The sequence below is a fragment of the Numida meleagris genome, chromosome 25, assembly GCF_002078875.1.
Source record: "Numida meleagris isolate 19003 breed g44 Domestic line chromosome 25, NumMel1.0, whole genome shotgun sequence".
Taxonomy (NCBI): domain Eukaryota; kingdom Metazoa; phylum Chordata; class Aves; order Galliformes; family Numididae; genus Numida; species Numida meleagris.
The window spans coordinates 2,672,816-2,691,486 of NC_034433.1; the positions used below are offsets into that span (position 1 = coordinate 2,672,816).

At 55.1% G+C, this 18,671-nt stretch overlaps 1 protein-coding gene across 1 annotated transcript; it reads left to right on the plus strand.

Annotated features, from left to right (window-relative positions):
* MAPKAPK2 (mitogen-activated protein kinase-activated protein kinase 2) lies at window positions 1–17,849 on the plus strand (the record flags this gene model as incomplete). The annotated part of the gene is given in 10 exon segments (XM_021377326.1): window positions 1–154; window positions 13,582–13,721; window positions 15,262–15,326; window positions 15,770–15,849; window positions 15,940–16,066; window positions 16,480–16,555; window positions 16,660–16,784; window positions 16,925–17,010; window positions 17,109–17,189; window positions 17,498–17,849. Coding segments are annotated over 10 exon segments (1,078 nt in total), but the record flags the coding sequence as incomplete, so codon positions are not given.

Consider the following 18,671-nt stretch of genomic DNA (forward strand, 5'->3'; position numbering starts at 1 on the left):
GTTCCCTCCGTTCCCCGTGAAGGGCGGCCTGCAGATCCGGAAGAATGCCATCACGGACGACTACAAGGTCACCACGCAAGTGTTGGGGCTCGGCATCAACGGGAAAGTTTTGGAGATCTTCAGCAAGAAGAGCGGGGAGAAGTTCGCCCTTAAGGTGCGCGCCGGGGCTCTCCGCACGCTCTCCCACCCGGTCGGGCTCCCCCGCGTCCCCGGGCGGTGCGGGCGGCTCGCCCCGCCCCGAACCCCGCTCCTCCCGGCGCCGCCGCGCTGCCCTGTGCGCGGGGACACGGGCGGCGAAACTCGGGAACCGGTTCTGCGGAGCGGGCGGCCGAGCTGCGGGCGGCCCGGACAATGGGAGCGTTGCCTCCCTGCCCTGCTGCCCGCCCGGCCGAGCTGCTTTCCATTAACAGCGCCGGGAAGTAGTTTTATGGCTTTCTAATACAAACAAAGCGAATAACATCTGCCTGAGCTGCCTTAGCGGCCCGGGCTCGGCGGGATTCTCCCGGTGAGTTTGCTTGTCCCGATGTCTGGATGGCAGCTTGAGCCGGGGTCCCTGCACGGAGCTCCGCTGGTGCCCGTAGGTTTCCCCAGGCTCCGTGAATCAGCGCGTAACAGCGAGCGGCAAGGGAGCGTTTCCGTGTTACTCTGCTCACCCATTGTCTGTAACTTGCTCCTTAGCATCCCCTGTTTAGCTGCGGATCTGGCAAACGGGCACGGTCTCGGTGACACGGAGCTTTCCTTGTTTTGAAATCACTTGTTGAGGGAAGGGAGGCAGGAGCGTGTTTCCCTCCTGGAGAGAGACGTGGGGAAGTTTGCGGAGATTGGCGCCGGGTGACGCGGGCGCAGGCAGCCTGGGAGCGCCGTGTTCCCGGCAGAGCTGCAGCTCGCGCCCACGCAGGAGCTGTTCAGAACCTCGCTGTTACCCTGAGGATGGTGAAGGCTGAAGAAATAACTGTCTGGATTCTGTAACCCCCCACCTCTTGCTTGTGGAGTTGCCTGTCTGTTTCTGTCGGAGTTTGCCAATGGGAATGAATGAACAGGTGGGCTCTGGAGGTACAAATGGGCCTGCTAGGGTACGTGGGGACAGGACAGTGCGGAAAGCATGTGGCTAAGGGGTGCCTTGTTCAATGGGATGATGAAAGTTTGACTTTTCCTCCCCAAAGGCAGGCAGTTTCCATCAGCCGCAGCCCGTTACGCTGCAGGGTGACACGTGCTGGCAGTTCGTTTGGGTGGAAATCAGCAAAATCCTCTTCTGTTTTGACAGATGCACTCTTCACTGCTTCTACAGTTGACTCAACCCCACAATGCATGGATCCGGCACTTCCCTTTCGCAGTGCTGAAAGGGGAAGGATGGAGCGGCGGTGCAGGGATGGGTGACACCAGGGCCCTTTCTGGAGTGGTTGGGGCCGTGCTGTGCTACCACAGTGTGGTGCAGCAGCTGCTGGGTCTTAGTGCTGGGTGCTGAGTCGTTTCCTTGGCTGCATCAAAGAGCATCTTGTAGTGCAGGACTTTATGTTATAACACAGTGTGTCTGCGCAGCTCTTGGAGGGTGATGCTGGATCTCTGCTTTGAAAAGCTGCTGGTCTTCTGCCCTCTGTCCCCCATCCCGGCCTCTTCACGCTTCCCCAGTGCAGAGAGGAGTGTTCAGCTGAGCTGTTGGATGCGACTCCGGCTTTTCAAAGAGCAGTGCAGCTGCTACTGTAAGTGATTCCTTCCAGCTCCTTAAAAGCCGTTCTGTGGGGGGTTTGGGATCCTGGACGAGCTGCCCTGTGAGCCCAGACCCGTGGGCTGACAGCCTGAGATGTGATGCGAGCTGACTTCATCCATCCCTTGTTCCACAGTCGGGACGACGTCTCTGTCAGGGACCTGCAGAGGTATTTAGATTGGAATTACTCATGGGCTGCATCAGTCTGGAATGATGACCTAAAGCAGGATGCTCAGAAGTGATTGCATTGAGTCGTCATGTTTCAGATGATGCTTAAAAGAATTCTGATGGCACCTAGCCAGAAGCCACAGCTGAAATCTCTTCATGCTGCCTGCTTTGGTCGTGCAGCAAACCTTTCCCTTCGGAACAGTTTCTCTTTACGTTTTCTGTTCCAAGATCTCCTGTATTAATGCACTTCTCTGCTGGAGGGAAGCAATTGTGTTTCTCCTTAGTATTAATGGTGTCTTCTGGTTACATTGTGCTTCCTCTTGGGTCAGGAGCAGCTATTATGTTGCTAAACCTAAAAAGGGAGATGCATTTATGTTAGCATTTTGCTGAGGGTCAGTTTGCTTAGGAGCACTTTCCAGCGCTCCGGGAGAGTTTGAGCTCAGACACAGCGTTCCAGCAGCAATGACAACGTTACTGCCAATTTTCTTCCAGTGCAATAGTCCATGGCAGAGATGCATCATTACATGAAACAGTGCTGTGTGTGAGTTAATGGATGGTAGTTTTATTTGCTGCACGGCACCTAGGTAAAACGTGGAGCTATTCCTTTAGTTTTCTTCTTGATCGTTATTGTTTGTTTCACTAGCTTCCTACCATCAGTTTTATTTTTCAGTATCAAGAAGGACCTAAAGCACTCAGGATTTCACACGCGGGGTCAGGGAAGCACCTGAGCTGCCGACCTCAGCCTGCGGCTGCTGGGACCCCATTGGGTGCACAGTGCTTTATTCCTGGGTGCCGAGCAGGGTGGAAATGTGAAGAAGTAGAGAAGTGATGGACGGAGCTGAAATGCGAGGTTTAAGTGGGTTCTTATCCCTTTCTTCCTTATACCTTGGTGTCGTTTACGATTAGGCAAAATTAGGCTCATAACCTCTGTAAAAGTTCCTGTATGTAGGTCACCGCTGACCGGACTTGGTGTTGCTGGCTGTGGTCAGGCTGCTGGAATTATGTGACGCAGGCCGCGATGGCAGCAGTGGGCTGCACGCTGCACATTCCACTTTTAGCTCATCTTTAGGCAAGACGCAGGTGGAAGGTGGTTGTCCAAGTTCAGCTGTTTGCAGGGAAATGGCAGGTAACCCAGACTGGAGAATGGGCCGGGTAGGGCAGGTGATGAGTTAGTTTCTTGGCTGTGTGTCATTGATGGAGCAGTTTTCCTTTAAAATAAACCATCAGTATTCCTCACCCAAACTTCAAAGCAGGAAACCTTCACCTCTTCCTTCAGGTGGGAGAGCCTCAGACTGCCTGCAGGGCTGTCCCCTCTCACAGATGGGTTTTGGAGCATCCTCAGTGCTTCAGGGCATGTTTGCGAAACATTCTCAGTCTCATTCAGACTCCTGTCTCATCAGATAACATGAGTGATGTTTTCTCTGATGGAGGAAGGAGCCCAGCACTTTTGTGGTTCATTATTCTTCTGAGCTGCCTGTCTTGGAAGTAGGGCAGGCTGTGTTGTAGCTGTATCGGCGCAGCACTGAGGGTGTTCATGCAGCTATTGGCCTTGTGGTCAGCCCTCATGGCTAAGTTGTTGTACAAAGAAATCTAAAGAAGCAGAGCACCCTATTTCCCATAGCTTTCTCTAGCTTTGTTTGGGATGGAATGCTTTGTCCTTCCTATAAGCCAGCTGGAAAAATACCCTCAAGTGATGGAGTGCGTGAATATCCTGGGCTTACCCTCCAGGGGAACAGAACACGCGTTCTGTCTGCTGTACTTCTGCTCCTGTGTCAGCGGTGGGATTTTTGTGAGCTCTACCATGTATTTTATGTAACCCAGAATGTCTTCACTGTGGCTTTTTGTGCAACTCATAGTTTTAAAGTCGTGGAAAGTATAGTGACATCACTGGGGCTTTTCCAAGACAGTGGTTTATTATCTCATTGACCAAAAGAGTTTACTGAGCTGGGCTTCGAGTTTGTTTAAACAATTTATGATCAGCTATAATCCCTTCAGAATACATTACGTGTTCCGAACAGTCATATTGACAACAGAGATAAACTGATAACAGCCTAGGAGCCGGGGGCTGGCTTTTGCTTTGGCACATGCTCAGGAAATGATAGGGCTCTTTCTCTTAATGACTGAATGCCTCCAGCCCCGGGGCTTGCAAAGGAGATCAGTGCTTCCTATGCTTGCTGATGGGGAGCTGGAAGGCGGAGGTTTACTCGGGTTTGCCTTAAACTGGGAGCCTAAATGCGTGCCCTCACCCTGGATTCACAAATGGTGATCTGGGGCTGCTCGAGAAGTCCGGTGTCCTCATGCCTTGGCTGGGCAGGCCAGCACAGGAGAGCTCCAGGAGAACTCATGCTGAGGAAGCCTAGGGGGGCTGTGGGGGCTCGCTCTGTGCTGAGGGAGTGGGGGGAAGGAGCCCGTGTGGTGGGCAGCCCCGTGCTGGGCCTGTGGTAGGTGCTGGGCCTGCGGTAGGCCCCGGGCCCACGTAGGCCTCGCAATGCACAGGCCACAGGCAGGCCCCTCTCCCAGCCCGGCGCGCCTGGCCTCAAGTTGCAGCATTCAGGCAGCATGACCTCACCTCCTGGTTTCCAAGAATAACGCACTGCCTCCCCTCCTCTGTGCAGGGCCGGCTGCTGCGGGGCTGCCCCTGGGGCCTCTCAGGCCCACAGCTCCCCCAGGCTTCCCCTGCCCTGCCATGGTGTGGGGGTGCTGCTGGGCTCCTCTCCCAGCTGTGGGGTGGGGATGGGGTGGTTAGGACTCCACAGGTTGAGTAAGGAGAGTCTGGAGATGTGGGTCCAGGAGGACCAGGGCAGTCCTTCCACCAGCTCCACGAACACAGCACTACCTGATTTTTTTTTTTTTTTTTCTCCTTAATAAACCCAGCGGGAGCCCAGGCTGTCCCAGGTGGCTGTGGTGGGTTGGGGCTTCAGCATGATCTGGGATGCTGTGCATCGTGGTCACCTCTGGGGCAGCTGGCATTGCTCCTTTGCAGCAAGTACCCTGTGTGCAGGGAGTGAGTCTGAGTCCAGAGAGCTCCAACAACATTGTGTGCTGTGCTGGGAGCATGTGGAGCCCGGCTGCAGCTCAGCCTCAAGTCTGACGCTGCTGGGGAGGACGGCGTCATCTTTCCATGAATTACTGCATCGTGTTGGTGCGTGGCTTTGCTGTGACAAAGGAAATTCTCCCAGCGTTAAGGGCAGGTGAGCAAGTTGGCTCAAGCGGTCTGCGACTGTTGCGGTGTTTGCCGTCATATGTAATGAGATTATTTAAGCCGCTGGCATCAGGGATGCATGTGATTATATGCCCGGGCACCCAGCGAGCTGCAGCCTAAACTAAAGTTCAAAATGCGATCTCAGATCTGAATGTTCCTGGGGCATCCAGCCAGGTGGGCACTCTGCAGTTCAGCTCCCATAAGATATCCCAGTTTGGGATGTAAGTTTGGGATCAGTGGAGGGATGGGCTTGTTTTCTTCATCACAATCACCTTTGCTGCCTCTCAGTGTGTGCCTCTGGCTGCAGGCAGCTCCCTGGGTTCTCTCGTTGAGTTCATCTCTTTCAGCTCTCCTGTCCCCAGGACGGCAGTGTGCATGGCTTTGGGCTGTCATTGCCACATACCTTTCATGCTGGAGCGGACAAAAGCTGTGCAGCAGTGAGCCAGGGTTCTGCTGAGGGGTTGAGACCTCCAGTGCTTTTCAGGCAGCCCCATCTCTGGGTTCCCATGGGGCGGATGTGGAACATCCTCTGCTCTGACTGTCTGCAAAACTGTGCAGTGCTGAGTCCACTTTCCTTGCCTGTGTCCTCTAGCCCCAAGATATGGTGTAGAGCTCATTGAAAGGCTCCCTGGACTCCCTGCCAAATGTGTGTTTTCAGGGAAAGAACTAAAGCTGGGACTGCTGTGGAAATTTGGCAGTGTGTCCCGTCAGCCGCAGTAGTTGTGGCTGGAGCTGATAGGTGCGGGTGGGAGCAGGGTCAAGCAGCACTTCTTGGAAATGGGCACAGCATTCCGGTTGTCTTATCCTCAGCTAGGCTGGGGGAAAGCATGTGCAATCAGATCCAAGCAAACAGGGAAGAATGTGTGTTATCTTCATCTTGCTGTAAGAAAAAATAAACGGGGAGGAAGGCTGGTCTGGTAGCAAGGCTGTGATTTGAAGTAGTGAGATAGCCTTATTGCGTCTACGATCTCGAAATTCAAGAATGTTTCAGAACAGGTTTAATAAATTCTATATCCGTGTGCATTAGCAGAAAGGCAGGGACTGTGCTTGCTGTCATGCAGTACCACTGTGGATATTATGTGCCATCCCCTTCTGACACAGACGGGCTGCAGAAACCATCAGACCTTCCACTCTGTTCTGCTGTGTCTCCCTCTTTTCCTCTCCAGCCATTTTGCAATGTCACTGAGCTGTGCACTGGTGTTTTGGGATGTGTGCATCCCTTGCATTGAGCTAGGTATGGGTTTCCAGCTGTGATGCACAGTGTGTGTGGTGCCTTGCCCATGGGAGGGAGGTTTTGGGGAGCCTGCCTGAAAACTCCCTGGGGAATGCCTTCATCCAGCTAACCTGGGGGCTTGCTTTTGTCTTCAGTGAGTTTCCCTGCAAGGAGAAATCTCTTCCCAGCACCAGGGACATGAGAGAGAGCAACCGCCCCGCGACTGATGGGAAATTCACTTTGACTCTTGGATGGGAGTTCAGAGCACAGGAACGCTCCCTGCTTTCCTGTCTGACCGTGTAAACACGCAGCCCTCTCCCACCAGCCAGGCTATCCCATCCGGGAGCTGGCCACACCTCACTGCTTGGCTCTGGTGACTCAGTGGCTCATTCTGCATTAGCATCTCCCTCCTTGTATCCCCATTCACTCTCTTTATTCTGCTTTGGGGATGAAACTTCCAGTGTGTTATCATGGGGAAGAACATCTCCCTGCCCATGGCATGAGGTGGCTTTCCTGGAATTTGTGCAAAGCAGGACCCAAGAGCCGCTTTCCCTCACCCTGTGCCTGTGGGTCAGCGGTGAACCAATGTGTTGAGCTGACACTGCCAGGTTGGTGTGGTTTTAGGGGCTGAGGATGGGGTTGTCCAGGATGAACAGTCCCAAACAGCTCTCCAGCTGCTGGGATAGCAGCAGTAAATGCATTGATAGTTTTTGTTGTTGTTGTTGTTTTCATCTTTATTTAAATGCCCCTGCTTTTTTGCTTTTATCCTTTCATCCCTCAGTGTGTTGTAACCTGGCAGGCAAGACACTTGCTGTCGTGCTTAGTAAGAAAGCAAGGAACTTAGTACTGAAAACTGCCTAGCAGTGGGATACTGGGCATCTGTGAAAGGATCAGCAAGTCTTCCCAGCGTGTGTGTGTTCTCACTGTGTATTTAAAAGATGCAAGCAGATAAAACCTCAGCTATTGACTCCTTGCTCTGCAGTATGTTCAATGCTGGACCTCTTCGTGGGAGCTGCCTTTAGACACCAACATTTCCTTCTCAGTCATGGTGAGAGGGGAGAAGGTTTTTCCTCTGATGGTGTTTTTGGAGGCGTGTGCGTCCCGGCGCTGTGCTGAATTATGCATGCTTGTGGGATGAGGTATTCCGAGGTTACGGCACTGACCGGGCTGCTGAGCTCCGTCCTGGCTCTGCCAGACCTCCCTGCCTCCCTCCCGCTCCCTGTGCCCAGCGTGGGGCTGCTGCTAGTGCTGGGAGAGCTAATAATAGCAGCTGTGTCCTGAGTGCTTTAATGAGGTGCCAGCAGGATGCAAAAAAGGGCTTTTTAAAATAGAAGCGTAACTGTGTTTTCCTCTCCGCTGGAATTGTCTCACGATGCCTGGTGTAGAGGGGCTGAGCTCTGCCGAGGGGGGGGGCGGGGGCTGGAAGTGCTGAGGACTGGGAGCTGGGGTGGCCTCAGCGAGGCCTCCCGCACGTGGGGACAGCTCGTGGGTGGCAGGAGGCTCACAGCCTCATTGCTGCTGCGTCCCCGAGGCCCTTTTCAGTTCCAGTTGGTCTGCAAGGCTGCATGCAGGGATGGTGGGGGTCTGCAGGGAGGAACAGCCTGCTGCTCGTGGGGCTACTTGCTTGCTCTCGTTACATTGCTTTGAGGTCAGGATTTCCTATGAAATGCTTCTTGCTCTGGTGCTCAAGGGGGAACGTGCCCATGGATTGCTTTGGGTTGGAGGGTTGCTCAGCTCTTAACCCATATGGGTTTGTTGCAAAACATTTGCAGTGTGCCGCTGTACAAACTATCCTACGGATCCTGCAAAATGCCAGGGCTGCAGGATATCCCCGGAGCAGCAGGAGGAGGAGGAGCAGGGCAGCTCTGGGAAAGCTGGAGGAGCTTTTACGGTGTGGAGTGGAGGACAAAGGCAGAGGAGGGCGGTCACAACTCCGGGGGGAGCGTGCTCGGGGAGGCAGCCGTGGGGCCCCTGCTTGCGCAGACAAAGGCTTGTTATGAAATCCCCGTGTTGCTCTTGTTCCGACCTTCCCCCTGCACAACACAAAACCTCCTTTCAATAGCAGCAGTGGCCGCTTAACGCGGGAGCTGGTTACGTAGGGCGGCAGCCGGCCCCGTGTCCCTGGCAGCACCCAGACCACGTGAAAATGGAGGGCACAGCTCATCCCAGCTGGCATCCAAGGACAGCCCTGCATCCCAAACATTGGTTTGGGGGTATGGAGAGGTCTGCCCTGGGGGCTCATTGCCTCTGGGGTGATGTGGCACGTGCGGGATGCATGATTGGGATGCGCAGCTCTGAGGTGACCCCCTGGGAGTGGGATGCTGTGATTGGGGTGCATGTCCCTGGGCTTGGCGTCGGGAGGTGCTTGCTGACTGCTGGTGTTGACAGATCCTGCCAAGGGTACAAAATGCTCTTAAACAAATCACCGCAGAGAGGACGGAGTGATGCAAACGCACTGTGCGTCACTGAGCTTCAAGGGCACGTAAATAAAACCTTGGTGATGCCGTGCGTGGTGATATGAGTTTCAGGAGCGCTACGCTGCATCCTGTTGGCTTTCCCCCCAGCCCAGCTGGGAGAAGGGGGCTTCCCAAAAACAGATTGAATAAGTAAATATGGGGTTCCCTGTGCAGACAGGCAAAGGATTGCTCTGAGGCTGCTGGGGCCAGGGACCCAGAGAGATGCTCCAAACTCCTGGTGCTTGCTCATGGCTGGGCCCACCTGTGTGTCCACCTGGGGGGAACCTACAGACACGGGGCTTGAGCTGGCACCCTGTGGTGCCACAGTGGCTCTGAGGTGCTGCAGAGAGGGCTTGAGCTGTGGGTTTTCAGGCCGTGCATGCTGCGCTGGGGGGGGGAAGTGCAAAGTACGTAGGTCAGAGCTGAGTTAATGGTTTACCCAGTGCTTGCTTCTGTATTAAACACGCCCGTAAATATCAACCACTTCCTATCATAAAGCACATGTATGTGCTTTTCCATTCACGAGCACAGCAGCTCTGATAGGAAATCTGATTAGACACATGGCTTCGGGGCTGGGATCTGAAAGGAGAGCTGAAGGCAGCCTCAAAGGCTCTGCAAGGAGATGGTGATAAAGAGACTGAGCGTGAAACACCAGCTGGCCTTGGTGTAGCTCGTGTGAGGGTGTTGTTCATCTCTCCCTGACTTCTCGTTTTCCTTTTGCTTTTTGCAGTGCAGGCCATGGTGCTGGTAGCAATGGTCTCTGCCTGGCCCCAAGCCAGCCAGCCCTGTGCCCTGTCTGTCCTTCTCACCTGGTGTCACAGTGACTGCCAGCAGGAGGTGACCCGAGGAAGGGATGAACAGCATTTGGGGCATTCTGGGGTCTTTCACTCCCATATGATTTATGCCCTGCTCAAGCATCAGTCCAAGCTGCTTCTGCTAGAAGAAGCAAAAGCAGCCTGGGCTAAGATATTAACACACAGCACAAACCCCACTGTCTTTTTAGGAGAGAAGAATAAGGATTGAGTCACCTAAATTCAGCGTTTCTTCTGATGGCAGTGAGAATAGGATCATCTCCAGACAAAAGCCAGGAACCGAACGGTCCTCTCATGTTGTTTTTCTCAGATACACGAAGCAGACACTAATCATTTGTCTCTATTAAGCGCTGCCGCCTGCCGTTGGCGTGCCGTCGCTGCGTGGCACTGAGTCAGCAGGGCTGCCTCGTGCTGCCATTTACCTGCTTTGACTTCTCCCGTGAGTTCTGCAGCCCCCTCCCTGCATCCTCATCCTGCTGTCCCCGCTGCTCTGGTGGCACATCAGGGTCAGTGCCCTGGGTGCCTGCCTGGGACCTCATAAATGGCCGCACTCGGATTTTGCTGCAGTGGGGCTGGCTGGGCAGCAGCACCCTGCAGCATGGGGCCCTGGCAGGTGGCTCCTGGTTAAGCTGCAGCCTCTTTGCTCGTCGCCTTTGTGTGGCCGGACGGGCTTTTGTTGCTGCCTGAAAAGCTGAATAGCTGCCACATCTGTTGTGGGTGAGGAAAGGCTCAGCAGATGCCCTGGACTCAGGGCTGCAGGGTGGGGGTCCCAGGCATCCCCCTGCAGTGGGACCAGCCTCAGCTATGCTCCCAGGGCATTGCTCAATGCTTGCAATGCTCTTCCTTCCGGGATTTTGCTGGCCGTGCTCTTGCAGGGCTCCTTGTGAAAGAGCTGTGCAATCACCGCAGCTCTTCCCACAGCATCCTGCATCCTCTGCCTGCTTGTGAAACTGCCAACTCACGTTGGCATCGCCAGCAAAACATGTGGCCACGAAGGTGTGAGGGCTGCAGGACATGTTCTGAAGGGAAATTAAGCAGTGAGGAGGAAAGAGCCCAGGAAGCTGGGCCTCCTCCCTGCCCTCCTGTTGCTCTGGGGCTGGGGGGGACAACAGCTGGCAGGGGCCTGGGGTGCAGCTGTGTAGGGCTGTCACCTGGGGGGTCCCAAATGGTCTGATGCTAAAAGCAGCAAACAGAAGTAGGGGTTATGGTCTGCTGGTCAGCTGGGTCCTGGTGGGGCAGGAGCGTCCAGCAGCAGCTCTACAAATGTGCTGGCAGCTGTCTGGATTTTTTTGTCTGTTTGTTTGTTTCTTTTGCCAGAGCAAAGTGTGGAGCGCTGCTGATGCGGGAGCAGAAAAATAAAAGATGCAGCAGGCGAGCGGCCGGAGCTGCTGTTACCTCCCTGAGCCCTGGGATGCCAAGTGAAGCGTGGTCCTGCCACACTGGGTGCCTGCAGGGAGCTCCCTGTTTCCACCTGCTCTGACTCACGCACAGCATCACGGGGGGTGATGGGGCTGATTCAGCTGTGTCTGTGTGTACGGGGGGGGGGGATCAGAGCACGTTCTATGTGTGGCTGCAGCCCCCATGTGTGCTCTGCTCCCTTCCTTCTTTCCTGGTTCCTGCCCATCTCCCTGCAGCATGCAGAGGGGCTCGGAGGGCTCTCAATCCGTGCAGAATTTTGTGTGTCTGACGCTGCTCTGAGGGCCTGGGCAGCCCCAGCCTGGAACCATGGGCTGGGAGCAGTTAACCCTTCTTGAACTTAAGGGAACACGAGGTGCTTTTCCCTTCACAGCCTCCTCTTTGCAAGCCAAGAAATATAAATATGGCTGTGCCCTAGATACTGGAGCTAAAATGGGGACATGGGCAGTGTTACCAAACACACGCAAATAAGTTGGACGTGGAGTGCATGTGACTGGAGCGAGAGGCAGACTGCAGAAAAATACCTTTGTTTTGCTGCACTAATATGGTGTTAATGCAGTTTGGGGCAGTGGTTAAAGCCCTCAGCAACAACTGGGAAAACCAGGGCGCAGACTGTAACTGGGAAAGGGGATAAGCCAATCTTTGTCGCTTTCCATGAGTGTGTGGTGCAGTATTTTAACCTGAAATGGCAAAGCATGAAGGTCTGTTGTTGGCTCTGCAGAGCTTGTTGGAGGGCTCAGCACCAATGGGTGCTGTGGGGCAAGGGATGGTGGAGGTGGGGATGTGGGATGCTTTTACCATGGCTTGGGCATTGCCACGTCCCTTCTACATCCCCCTTTTCCCCAGCAGCCTCACTGTTCCTGGCCCTTAGTGGGCACCAGGCATGTTTCTTAAATAGACCCAATCATGCCCTTAACGAGGCTGGCTGTGCTCCTCCATCCCACAGCCAGCAGGAAGCCGGAGCGAGGCCGGGCTGTTGGCCGAGCTGAATGGCAGAGGGTGTTTGGGAGGCCGTCAGGAAGCTGTTTGCTTGCCTGTGGGTACCTGAGTACAAAAGCAAACGTCACAAAAGCAAATGTCACAGCCGTGCTCTACAGGTAATGGAGGCGGCTGCCTCGAGCTCGTTAGGAATACAATTAAGCTCCCTGAAAAAGCGCTTTAAAAATTGGATGTATATTTTTGTACATCTCCTGGTTGTCTTGCTTAGAATTACGCTGTCTGCTTCCTGCTGTTCAATTTTCCAAGCGTGCAATTACCTTTTTTTTTTCCTTTTTTTTTTTTTTTTCCCTTTAAACTTCCTGACTCCCCACCCAGGCTGCTGGGGCAGAGCTGCGGATAACAAAGCTTTTCTCCAGGCCCTGTCCCTGCTGCACTCTGCTTGGGATGCAGCAGCCTTTCCCCCACCGGCTGCGATGCTGTGGAGTGAGATGTGGAAACACAGCATGATTTTTCCCAAGGCCAACCCCGTTCCTGGTGCCACAGCCCCCACTGCCAACCTGAGGTCGGGGCGGTGGGTGCTTTTCTTGGCCAAACCCAGCCCCAAAACTGCTGGAGGCAGGAAGGAAGATGAAGTACACTCAGGATAGGCACAGTTGTTGCTCTATATTTAGAAGTATAATAATTAAGGCTGGTTGTTTATCCTGACGAACACAGTAATTAATAGTCTGTGGCAGCCTAGCAAATCCTTCCTGCACCTGGGAACTGTGAGTTGTCTTTGGGAAGGGCAAGAGCCTCATTAGAGGGCTGCTGCTATTTGGGGAACATCTGGCTGCTGCTTTGTCCCCTCCTTGGACGTCCTAGCTTTGGGCTGGTGGCCTCCAAAGCTGCCTGTGCGTGGGGCCCTGAGCAAAACGACCCCACCATGAGCACAAGGGTGAAGTGTGGGACCAGAGGCGGTGGCTGGATGCAGATGTTGGCCCTGGGGGTGGGAGCAGTGCCTGTGGATGGGCAGTGTGTGGCTGCGTTGCTGCCTGGGGAGGAGGAGGAGGAGGATTTTGGTGGCACGTGAGGATGTGATGCTAACAAAGCTGGTTCATAAGCACAATGAGAAGTGGTGCTGGTTGGTGTTACTGGCTGCAGGAATCTCAGATGTGAGGCGGGGATGAACTTCCCCTAGCCTTGGAAATGAGGACGAGCAGCTTGTGCTGATGTAAGGATGTGGAGGAGAAGGGTGCAGAGGAGCCCTGGATTTGAGGGGAGCTGAGAGCAATTCAACCCTGTGTAATGCACAAACCTGGCTTCTGCTGGAGTGCTGTGGTACTGCTGCATTCCCTGCCTGGCCCAGGGCTGCGAATGGGAGCACTCCCAGGCCATCTGCCTTCCCTGGTGCTGCTCTCCATTGGCTTTTGCTACCCATCAGGATCGCTGGCACGGGATCGGGAGCACAGCTGAGGGTTAACAGGACAGGCTGCACCCTGTCACCCCTCTGGGTGCCTCTCACTGCGGGTGGCTTTGCTCTACTCCCACTAGGTGGAGATGGAGGCATTGCATGCAGCACTCAGTGCCTCACCAAGCTGCAATCGCACTGTGCCTGCCTGCCTTGCCCAGGCATGGCGCCCGCTGCTCTGCTCCTCGGGGTGCTGAGCTGATGGAGTTCTGCTTCTTTGCAGATGCTGCAGGATTGCCCCAAGGCGCGCAGGGAAGTGGAGCTGCACTGGAGGGCGTCACAGTGCGCGCACATTGTCCGCATCATGGATGTCTACGAGAACCTCTACCAGGGGAGGAAGTGTCTGCTCATTGTCATGGAGTGGTGAGTGCTGCGGTGGGCTGCGTGCTGAGGCTGTGTGATGGGGAGGGACGAGGTGTCCCGCTGAGGGACACTGACGCTATGAGAGATGTTGCACTGTGATGTTCAGGACAGACTTCCAAGGTGCCGTGTGCCCTGCACTGGCTCTGAGTCATTCTGAAAGCCCGCTCGGCGCTTGGGTGGCTTCAGGCCTGAGTTCTGGCAGCAGATGGGTCATAACCAAACTCGCTTTGGCCAAGCAAAGCTGGGCTCGGCACCAGGTGCTGGCACCCAGCGGCGCGGTGCGGTCAGCAGCCGAGCAGCAGCGCCACAGCCGGCAGCGCTGCTGAGCCAGCCTGCTTTGGGTAGCTGCTTGATACAAAAAGGGGAGGAGGAGGGATGAAGGGGAAAGTATTGAAACCACATCCCAACCGCAGCTGTGATTTAATACGGCTTCCTTGCCAAAACCTCTGGCAAGCTGGCAGGTTGCCTTGGGGGGCAGAAGGTGCTCGGAGTGGCTCCGGGATGGGAAGAGGCTCTGAGAACCATAGCAGGACTTGGGAGCTGCAGGTGGGATAGGGCTAGATGGGACAGGATGGGACGTCTGCCTGCACAGGAGGGGAGTGGCCGAGCAATGGGACCGTGGGTGCTGCGTGCCATTGTGGTGGCTTCCCCCTGTCCAAGGGATGCTCGGGATGCAGCTCCCTGCACATTGCAGTGTGACCATAACCCTGTGATCTGCAGTACTCCCAGGTGACTTGGTGCTGTCCATATTTCAAGATGTGAATGAAGATTGAGATGTTATCTGCACCAGGAAGGCCAGGAGCCGTTTCTGCTTGAATTAGATAAGGCTGAGACAGGAAGTGCTGTTATCCCTGTTCTCATGGAGAAGAGATCCCTGATCTTATCCCTGATCTCTCTTCAAGCTGAGCCTTTCCTTAGGGCACCTGGGGAGCCCTTGAGCCCCAGGAGCCATGCCACAGTTTCCCAACCCTTTCCCAGAGCCTTACCTGTGAGCTGCTCTGCTGCAGTGGGGTCCGTCCCTGCCTCTCTCCATCCCATCTCCTTTGCAGATCCGCTGGTAGAGCCCAGCTCTGCACCCGGTCTGTTGAGATTTGGGAGGTGTCACCCGGTCCCATGCGGGCACAGGGCACATGGCACCTTGCTGTGCAGCCTCCTGAGCTCAGCACTTCGCATAGCGCAGGGTTTGTTCACCAGTGAGGTCGTTGTCTCGTGAGCTAAACTAGGCCAAGCAGCACTCTCGCCACATTAGAGCATTTTGTTGTCTTTACTGTAAATGTGTTCTTGTGGCTTGGTGGGCAGACCACGTCCGTTCACGCCCAGCATCTCTGCAGCGCGTGAGAATCCTCTGCCCCTCTCATTTCTGGAAGAGAGAGGCTCTGGGGCACCGCTGCCCAGAAGTATCAACCTCAGAGTGGGGACAGAGAGGAGGTGCATCCCTTCTGATCTCGTGCAGCTCTTGGCTGAGCACCAAAGGGTCTGACATGGCTCGAGCTGGGGCTGCTGACGTGCCCCCCCCCTAACCCTGCTGCTTCTCTTCCAGCTTGGATGGCGGGGAGCTCTTCAGCCGGATCCAGGACAGGGGAGACCAGGCCTTCACGGAGCGGGGTACGGTGCCCACGGTGACCTCTGTTCAATCCTTGAGCAATTTCTTGCTCCTTATAGGAGTGTATTGCCTTTGAATTGCTATCAGGGTTTTGCATTTGGAGAATGCCAAGTTTGGATGTGGGTGCCCAGCCCTTGATCACAGCCCTTATTTTTCTCACTCAGTCAAGAGCGGAGCTAAGGGATGTTTTCTCAGTGTGCCCCATCTGTTGCACTCCAACACAGAAACACTGTCCCCAAATCCATAAAACGTGAACCCTGGAGGTTGTGGTTTTCATAGGGAACACACAATGTGGAATCACTGCTTGGGGCAGGAGGTTTCAGGTAGAGGAAGCACTTTTGGCTGCAGCCATAAGCTTTGGCTCCTGGTCTGTACAGTAGCCCAGGGAGTAGTGCCCACTGTAACTCGCCTACAAATGCTTTTATTGGTTTCTTTGCTGCTTCAGAGGCCTCAGAGATAATGAAAAGCATTGGGGAAGCCATCCAGTACCTGCATTCAATCAACATTGCTCACCGGGACGTGAAGGTAGGAGCAGTGCCGAGCCCTGCCCTGCTGCATCGCTGCTGGGGCTGTCCCCAGCCCGGCCCTCACCTCTTGTCCCTTGTCTTCCTGCAGCCGGAAAACCTCTTGTACACCTCCAAAAGGCCCAATGCTGTGTTAAAACTCACTGACTTTGGCTTTGCTAAAGAAACTACCACACACAACTCCTTGGCCACTCCGTGCTACACGCCGTACTACGTGGGTAAGCTGCTGGGGGCTGAGCTCCCAGGTCTGCAGGGCTGGGGGGCGCGGGGACCCCTCCTTGGTCGGAGCTGGAGGGAAGCTCAGGGGGACCACGCTTGCTCCCCTGCAGCACAGCCCATCAGCTCTGCACTCACCTACTGGTGAAGCAGTTTTTGGGATGGCCCCTTGCTGGGCTGCTTTTGGGGTTTGCTGCTTTGCGGGGTGTAGCTTTGCCCATGCGTGTGGGATGAGCTGCTCCATGCGTGGTACTGGTGCATGCAGCACTGGGCGCAGGCGCTGCATGGGCAACACTGCTGTGCATGTGCTGCAGCATCATGCTGCAAGGTGGCACTGGCTCAGTGCATTGCACTGGAGCTGCACTGCCCCGAGGGTCTTTGTCTGCAGCCCAAAACCCACTCTCTCTTTCCCCAGCCCCCGAGGTGCTGGGCCCGGAGAAGTATGATAAATCCTGTGACATGTGGTCCCTCGGCGTCATCATGTACATTCTGTAAGTCAGCCACTCCCTCTCCATCCTGGGGGGGTCTGGGGGTGTCCCATCACCCGCTGCCTCCTGCTGGGAGCACACACTGATGCTGCCTCCGCTCCATGCAGGCTGTGTGGGTACCCCCCCTTCTACTCCAACCATGGCCTCGCCATCTCTCCCGGCATGAAGAAGCGAATCCGCATGGGCCAGTACGAGTTTCCCAACCCCGAGTGGTCAGAAGTGTCGGAGGAAGGTAAGGCCTGTTGTGGGGCCACGCTGGGCTGAACTGGGCTGGGGTTTTTGGGGGGCTGTGTGCAGGTGTTTTGGGGCTGCAGACCTGGGGGGAGCTGCCCTGGGACCCACCCATGCCCCCTTCTGTGCACCCTCTTGCAGTGAAGCAGCTGATCCGCAACCTGCTGAAGACGGACCCAACTCAACGCATGACGATAACGGAGTTCATGAACCACCCCTGGATCATGGTGAGCAGCAGGGTGTGGTGGGATGGGGACTGGGATATAGGGTGGGGATGGGACACCCCTGGCTGATGCTGCTCTTCTCCCCCCCCCCGCCCCTGCAGCAATCCATGCAGGTGCCCCAGACCCCACTGCACACCAGCCGTGTGCTGAAGGAGGAGAAGGATCTATGGGAGGATGTGAAGGTAAGACTCTTTTGAATTGATTTTTTCCCCAAAAAAGCTCTGTGTTCTGAGTACTGCCTGGTTCTGCCTTCCCCTCTTGCTGGGCAGGTCCCAGATTGGGCCGATCCGCGTTGGAATTGCGATTCAGTACAAAATTGCAGTGCAAATCCCCATGGATGGGGTGGGCTGGAAAAATCAGCTGGGGATCCATCCATCCCATCCCACAATTTGCTCATGATAGGGACGGTGGGAGGTGGCTGGGGAGGGGTCCCCTCCGTGGGGTCTCTTTGGGGTCTCATGGCAGAGCTGACGGGTGCTGTGCTGTGCAGGAGGAGATGACGAGCGCGCTGGCCACCATGAGAGTGGACTACGAACAAATCAAGATCAAGAAAATCGAGGATTCCTCCAACCCTTTGCTGATGAAGAGGCGAAAGAAAGCCAACCCAGCGGAGCCTGCCGCACTCCCGCACTGAGGGCGCTCGCCATGCCGGCCCTTGAGAAAGCAATAACTATATATATATTTTTTTTAAGAAAAAAAAAGACAAAAAGAGGCAGACTGTTATATCAAGCGCATGGAATTCAGACCTTTGTACCAGACTAGTTATTTTTAGCTACTCACCTGTGTTTCTGACCTTTCTGGAGCAGGCGATATCCCCGTCCGATCCACGCGCTCCGACCGGGGGGTTTTGTCCTATAGGTGAACGACGCTGATAATTGGAGGTTTTTGGTTTTTTTTTTTTTCCCTTTTGTGAAGCATTTTTGTTTTTTATTTTTATTTTTATCGTGTTTTTTTTTTTTTTTTTTCCCCCCTTCCTTCCAAAGACATGGGAATTCCTGTGGTGACCTTCCTATAGGGGTATATAGCATAAATATTTTTTAAAACTACTGTAGAGCTGAAACCCTGACAGCGTGCTCCCTGCGTGGAGCACTGGCTAGAGGCAAGCTTCGGGCTGGGGAAGGAGAGCTCCCAAAGCAGCTATGGGGGGGCTGGTGGGTGGCATGCTGCCTCCCTGGCCTGGAAATCCACTGCTTTTGAAGCATGCTTGGGGAGAAAAAATGAGGAAAAAAAATATCTTTGGAGCCCTGCCCTGTCCTGGAAGCCTTGCTGCTAGCCGGGGGCACGGGGCTCTCCGCAAGCACCGCGTGCGTTTGTGCTGCTGTCTGTCCGTACGTGGCTGTGCGTCATGGGTGTCGGCACGGGGCTCACCCCCACCCTGTGCCATTCAGTTCTGACCTCAGGGCGGGCGGGGGGCCAGGTTTGGGGGTGCCCCCCCCTGGCCTCCCAATCTGTGCAGGGTAAGGATGCTTCCCCCTTCTCCGCCCGCGTGATGCTGTGCTGGGGGGTCCCCGGGTGATGGAAGGAGGGGATGCGGTGGTGCAGGGCTGGGGTCTTGCTGCCCTCCAGTGTGGCTCCTATGGGGGGGCCGGGGGCGAAGCCCCGCTCCCCGAGCAGAACGGCGGCGCTGAAGTCTTTAATCCATGAGTTATTATTATTTGTCACAA